The sequence below is a fragment of the Helobdella robusta genome (genome assembly GCF_000326865.2).
Source record: "Helobdella robusta unplaced genomic scaffold HELROscaffold_2, whole genome shotgun sequence".
Taxonomy (NCBI): domain Eukaryota; kingdom Metazoa; phylum Annelida; class Clitellata; order Rhynchobdellida; family Glossiphoniidae; genus Helobdella; species Helobdella robusta.
In genome coordinates this window covers 9,306,120-9,313,619 of record NW_008704083.1, presented here as the reverse complement: position 1 = coordinate 9,313,619, position 7,500 = coordinate 9,306,120, and the positions used below count along the sequence as shown (strand labels likewise).

Here is a 7,500-nt window from a genome sequence, read left to right as displayed (position 1 = left end):
TACTTTTAAGCACTCACTCAGATATAACGGTGCATACACTTTAAATTTACTCGAGTATGTTAATTAATATGGACACTTTGATGGTAAACAACGTTAAACAGAACTTAGATGTTTAAGTGTTTATGCTCCTATGTATGTGCCTGTTGGTTTTTGTATGTTTGTGTGTGTGTGTTTGTATGTGTGTGGTGGTTCATATGTATGCATGTGTATGATTTTGCTATTCATCCAGCACTAATATGATAATATGGAAGATCAAAGAGTTTATTTTGTCGGTTAATGAATGTTGGTTGCGTTTGTTCATATTTCAATGTTTGTATATTTGTGTGTGTGTGGTGTGTATGTCTGTGTGTGCGTGTATGTGTGTGTGGTGTGTGTGTGTTTGTATGCAAGTGTATCTATATATAACGATATTGTATTACAATTTTTGTTTATGTGCGATAGTATAACTTTACAGAATGTATATCTCGAGCTTACGCGCGTTACAAATTGTTTAAGTTCAACATCTCAGACGTTTATTACGTGATGGAGAAGTTGGTCTATGCAACAAGGCATGCATACTCTCACCATATATAAACATATGCATGTATGCATTTATGCATGTATGCTTAAATATGCATATATGTATACGTATGTATGTATATGTGTAAAGATCTATATGTTTGTGTGTGTATGTATGTGTGTGCGTGTATATGTGTGTGTGTGTGTGTGTGTGTGTGTAAGTGTGGGCCGCAAGACACGAATGAGGTGATTGTTAACAGATGTTCCTAGCCTAAACTCTACTGAAGAAATTTCATTGGGCCAATTAAACTCAAATCATTCTTGTTCCAGCATAATCAACTTAGTAATACTCTAATAATAATAACAATAACAATAATAAAAATTTTCTTATTCTTTTTTTATTTTGTTAAGCAATGTTATACATACTGTATTTGTAAACATGTACATACATACAAACAAACAAATACACTCAAACAAGTAAGCTAACTTACACACGTAACTTTAATTAAAACAAAACTATAAACAATACGCCCATGTATGTGAATACCGAAATATATACCATATAAGTACATACACACGAAAATGTACATACATAAACCTATACATATATGTACACATATGTAATTTCTAATCGCACTCATTCAAAGAAATACAAAATATTTAAAAAAAAATACCTAATTGATACCACAGTATAATACCTGATGCAAAAATGCGCATTGACATATTGGCAGAACTGGGCAGAATTAACAACAATCTTCAACTCTTAAGAGAAAACCTCATTGAGTTACAAGAAGTCACAAACAACGCCACTACCGATACTACAACCATAATTACTACTACTACTACTACTATTGCTACTGTTACTGCTGCTGCTACTACTACTACATTCACAAACGCTGTGGCCGCTAGCAGCGGTGGCATAACTACGTTTGCTAATGATATAATTTCCGGCAACTTCTGCAATCTGAATTCCATTTTGAGTTTCGAGAGTTTTAATGGAGATATTGACAACTTTAAAAATGACTTTTCGACAACGATAACAACAACAACAAATAATCATAATAATAATAACAATAACAAAAATACAAATAATAATAGTACGTATACAAAGTTAAAATTTAGTAGTAGTAGCGGTTGTGGTGGTGGTGGTGGTGGTGGTGGCGGTGGTGGTGGCGGCGGTGGTGGTGGTGGTAGTAAGCTTCCGATGTTAGCTCCACATCTGAAGGAGATGAAAATAACCAAATGTTTTGAAACTTTGAAAGTTTGTATTATTATTATTATTATTATATTATTATTATTAATAATGATGTTATTATTAATATTGTTGTTGTTGTTGTAATTATTTTAGTTATTATTAATGTTTTTGATGTAATTATTATTGTTACTGTTTTAATATTGAAGATGATGGTGGTATTATTGTTATTAATACTCTACGTTTTATGTATTGTTGAAGGTGTATTAAACAAACAGGCTAATTAATTAATTTAATTAATTAATTAATTAATTAATTAATAAGTAAACTAACTAACTAAATTACTTGAATAAATAATCATTAAATCCATTTTATAAAGTTTAAATAAATTTTTTTAATTTTTTGAATTGAAGAAAATTCTGAAAACTCATCATTATGAAGAACCAGTGCAATTCGAAGACCACATCACTAAACTTTATCATATGAGGAAGGTTGGAGTAATCATCATCATCGTTTGTCATCATCATCATCGTCGTCGTCATCATTATCATCACCTCATCATCAGTTTTGTTATCATTATTAATGACAGCATTGTAACTTTAATTTTTTATTTACTGTTAATGGAATAGTCTGTAACTTACCGAAAAGTTTATGCCCATGCATCTATTTGTGTATGTATTTGAGCATGTATGTATGTATGTATGTGTGTGTGTGTGTCTGTGTGTGTGTATGTCTGAGTGTCTGTGTGTGTGTGTATGTATATATATATGTATGTATGTATGTATCAATGTATGTATGTATGTATGTATGTATGTATGTATGTATGTATGTATGTATGTATGTATGTATGTATGTATGTATGTATATATATATGTGTTGGTAACAGACCATAATTTTTACAATATTCTATAAATTCTACCAAATGTTTGGCGCTAATATGTTTGTAGCTGGTTCTTTCGATTTTTCTAACTAAAGTTTTTTGGCGAACGGTCAGTTTATTAAAATTCAAAATTTGGGAGAATTTATAGAATATTGTAAAAAAATATATATGTGTGTATATATATATATATATATGTATATATATATATATATATATATATATGTGTGTGTGTGTGTGTGTGTGTGTGTGTGTGTGTATATATATATATAAATATGTGTGTGTGTGTATAAATATAAAGTACATGTGTATTTGTATTACACTCAAATAACGTTTGTATTAGTTGGTATTGGTATGGTATTGGTATCTTTGCGTGTGTACAGTGAGGCAGATGTTTGTTTTTACGTTGTTTTGTTTCTCTCTCCCATTCAAGGCTAAGGATGGCCGGAGATTTGAAGCATTTATTTCCAACTACATCATCACGTTATCATCTTAGTCGTCATCGTTGTTTTGGTTTTTGTCATGTTTGTCATCATCATCAATATCATCATCATTAATATCATCATCAGTATCGTCGTCACTACCACCAACACCATCTTCTTCATCACCATCATCTTCATCATCATCATCCTTTTCTCCATCATCACTATCACCGTCATCTTCACCATCATCATCTTCTTCAACATCATCATCTTTTTCATCATCATCTTCTTCATCATCTTCTTCTTCATCATCATCTTCATCTTGTCGTCTTATTCATCGTAAGAAATATTTCTACCAGCATAATTTTTTAAAACTTCGTCTTAGTTTTCAATATTTTTTCGTTCTCATTCCTTCATTTTTTATCTGTTTATTCATTCATTCATCCATCAATTCATTCATCTATTCATTAATTCATCTATTCATTCATTCATTCGTTCGTTCATTCGTTCGTTCGTTCCTTTATCCAATCATTCGTTTATTAAATGTACCAAAGTAAAGACATTCTTTCTAAACAATTCTACAATGCGTAGAGATTGAAAACGATTGTGAAATATTCCAAATATTTCATTTATCATCCTCATCACCATCATCATCATCATCAAAAACACCATCATCATTACCATCATCACCATCATCGTCATAATCATCATCAATAACCACCACCATCACCACCACCATCATCATCATTGATATCATTATCATCATCACCACCACCATCATCACCACCATCATCATCATCATTGATATCATTATCATCATCACCACTACCATCACCATCATCATCTCAGGCCTGTCAAACACCTCAGCGAGATGATGAAGGCCTCGTCATCATCATGAACTATTACAATCAGCTATATTACGTAGAGAAAAGATTCTACAGTGATGATAATGACGGTGGTGCTGATTACGATGATGATGATGACGATGATGATGGTGATGTTGGTGGTGGTGGTGACTATAGTTTTCAATGGTTGGTTAATTTATGCCAGAGATTAACCACTTTATTAGTTTATCGTTTGTTATTATTATAGTAACGTTGTTGTTACTATTATTATTATTATATCATTATCATTATCATCATATTTGCAATCATCATTATTATCATTATCATCCCCACCATCTTCTTCATCATCATCTTCATCGTCACCACCATCATCGTCATCATCACCATTATCATCTACATCATCACCATTATCATCTTCATCATCACCACCACCATTACCGTCATCATCTTCATCATCGCCATCATCACCATCATCATCATCACCATCACCATTACCGTCATCATCATCATCAAGGTATGACTGTTTCTCCGGAATGAAATCAGCGCAGACTTCCATTTGCTTTGAGCGAGCTTGTATTTTATTCAATATCGGCGTCCTTCTATCCAAGATAGCTATCAAACTGGTAATGATGATGATGACGTTGATGATGATGTGGTGATGATGATGATGGTGATGATGATGTGGTAATGATAATGATGATGATGATGTACCGATGTGGTAATGATAATGATGATGGTGGTGAATATGATGTTGTAATGATAATGATGTGGTAATGATGGTGATGATGATGTGGTGATGGTGTTGATGGGCGGTAATTTAAGGGGGGGGGGGGGGGGGGGAGATAATACAGTGAGACGATGTTGTTGTTGTAGATTAGTTAGTTGTTACTCATCTGTGTTTTGTAGTTTTGCATTTTTGGCGAATTTAAAGTTAGTCCAATTTTGTTAGAAGTTAAAATATCGAAATCAATTTTAAAACATACCAGTTGATAGTGATTTTGTTGTTGCAGAGGAGTGAGGTATCGCATGCAACGACCGTTACGTCTGTAAAAACGACATCAACGCAACCACAACAGCCACCACCTCCAACTTCATCAACTACTTTTGACAATTTAACAAACGTCTACAATGTGAACATTCCAGACCAACAAACGATCAACAACAACAACAACAACAATACGTACAACAAAATTTTCAACACTAAGAGTTGTTTCGGCGACAACAGCACCAACATTGTTAGCAGTAAAAACATCAACAACACACACACCGACAACAAAAACGGCAGCAATAGTAGCTACCGAAACATCAACAGCCCGAACAACAACATTACCAGCAACAACAACAACGACAACATCGACGTTTCCCGCCAAAACGATTATTTTTTGCGATCCTCAGGAGCATTCCGACATTTGAAGGACCATTTTAACCACGCCCCTTCCTGCGACATCCAATCAAATTGCACGGATTTGTTGATGGACCTCATGCTGGCCCAGCAGCACGAATTAATTATCGAGAATGTTGTTGATAGGGCGTTGAATATTGAGGACGTAGTTGTTGCTGTTGATGACGCTCGTGACACTGTTGAGGAGTTAGTGAAGTTGGCCCAAGAATGTAGTTACGTTAGTTTTTTATAGTCATGTTGTGTTGTTGTTGTGTTTTTGTTGTTTGCTGTGTTGTCTGTTGTGTTTCTGTTGTGTTGTTGTTGTTTGCTGTGTTGTCTGTTGTGTTGTTGTTGTTTGCTGTGTTGTCTGTTGTGTTGTTGTTTGCTGTGTTATCTGTTGCGTTGTTGTTGTTGTGTTGTGTTGTGTTGCAGTTGTTAATTTCTGTGTTGCTGCTTGGCATATTGGATTTTTTGTTCTTTCAACCTTGTCATCGTTCGTTCGTGTGTTATTCAATCTTCTGATTTTATCAGAATGTGCCGGCTAAATCAGGCTATTCATAGTTTCAAACGGTTTGAAATAATAAACCATGAAATAATTGAAAACAAATGTTACAATTTCCTTTCAAATCATTCATCAATCCATTCATCCATCCATCCACCCATCCATCCATACATTCGTGTATTCATCCATCTATCATCATCTTGATATTACTATTATTATCATCATCCCCACCGTTTTCTTCATCATCATCACCACCATAATCATCACCACCATCATCACCACCACCATCATCACCACCACCATCATCATCATCTTCATCATCATCATCATCATCATCATTTCTTCCATCCACTCCCCCTCTAGTTATCACAATCATACTCGCGCATTAGCAGCAAGTTAAGTTGCATCGTATGCCTCTCCGGATATTGGTGCCACGTGGTAGACTGCAAGCTCTCCTACTACAACTCACTATCTCACTACTTTGTCGCGAAAACTTACTCGTTGGTCGCCAACGCTAAAAATTTTGAAAATTCTGTTGATCGTGAAGAAATGGCGGCAAAAAATGGCGAAAGTGAATTTGAGAGAAAGTTGAACAAACTCGTCAAGTTGGCGCGAACGATGTACGAGAGGCCGATAAGTGTCGAGAAGAGTTTGCCTTGGTTCAGTTTGTTGAGTTAGTTGCTGTTGTTGTTGTTGTTGCTGCTGTTTTTGTTGTTGTTGCTTCTGTTTTTGTTGTTGTTGATGTTGTTTTTGCTGTTGCAGCTACTGTTGTGTTTGGTTGTTGTTGTTGTTGTTAGTGTTGGATGCAATTTTAAACTATACAACTTATCCGAGAAATTTTACAACATCTTCAAAATATTTTTAAAACTTTCTAACCACTGAACTCAGTGTTTTTATATGACTAACTGTTTTAAAATGTTTTGGAAATGTTGTAAAATTTCATGGATAAATTGTATTATTTCTCGTAAAATCTGTTTTGATCCATCTTTCCACCTATTAAAACATATATTTATTTATTAATTCATTATACTTTAATTGGTTATTCCATCTACGTACCGTCGATCCATTAACCAATTTAATAATTTAATTAATTTTTTTCAAACAATCCACCATCGTCCCAGTAAAATCCCACTTGCGACGGAGTATCCTGGATATGGAATCCTCCATGCATTGTAGCAGGAAGAACAACAATCTCTACTGCGCCACGAATCATCTGCTATGTACTACTATGGAAAGGTTGGCCCGTTGATTGATTGATTGTGTGGTTGATTGATTGGTTGATTGATTGTGTGGTTGATTGGTTGATTGATTGGTTGGTTGGTTGATTGGTTGATTGATTGGTTGGTTGATTGATTGGTTGGTTGGTTGGTTGGTTGGTTGATTGATTGGCTGGTTGATTGATTGGTTGGTTGGTTGATTGGTTAACTCATCATTATTATCATAAATAGAAATGAATTGCTCCCTATACAGAGCTATGAGCAAATACGTTGAAATGGAAGAGGATGATGATTTCACAGAACTCATTCAAGTTCCCAATATCCTAAGTCTGTCTTGCTATTTAGTTCTTTTAGTAGTAGTAGTAATTTAGTTCTTTTAGTAGTAGGAGTAGTAGTAGTAGCAGAAATAGTAGTTTAGTTCTTTTAGTAGTAGTAGTAGTAGTAGTAGTAGTACGTAGTAGTAGTAGTAGTGGTAGTAGTAGTAGCAGTGGTAGTAGTGGTGGTGGTAGTAGTAGTTGGACGATTTTTTTTCTCATCATAACAGATAAAACCACGCACGACTGAAG

At 34.4% G+C, this 7,500-nt stretch overlaps 1 protein-coding gene across 1 annotated transcript in view; it reads left to right on the top strand.

Annotated features, from left to right (window-relative positions):
- Window positions 1-9, top strand: part of HELRODRAFT_160864 (hypothetical protein) — a gene marked incomplete at both ends in the record, with an annotated part of 1,243 nt that extends 1,234 nt beyond the window's left edge. Inside the window, one exon of the mRNA XM_009017791.1 lies at window positions 1-9. This exon is cut by the window's left edge and continues 121 nt beyond it. Coding sequence (XP_009016039.1) covers window positions 1-9 — 9 coding nt within the window.
- Window positions 10-7,500: the final 7,491 nt, after the last annotated feature.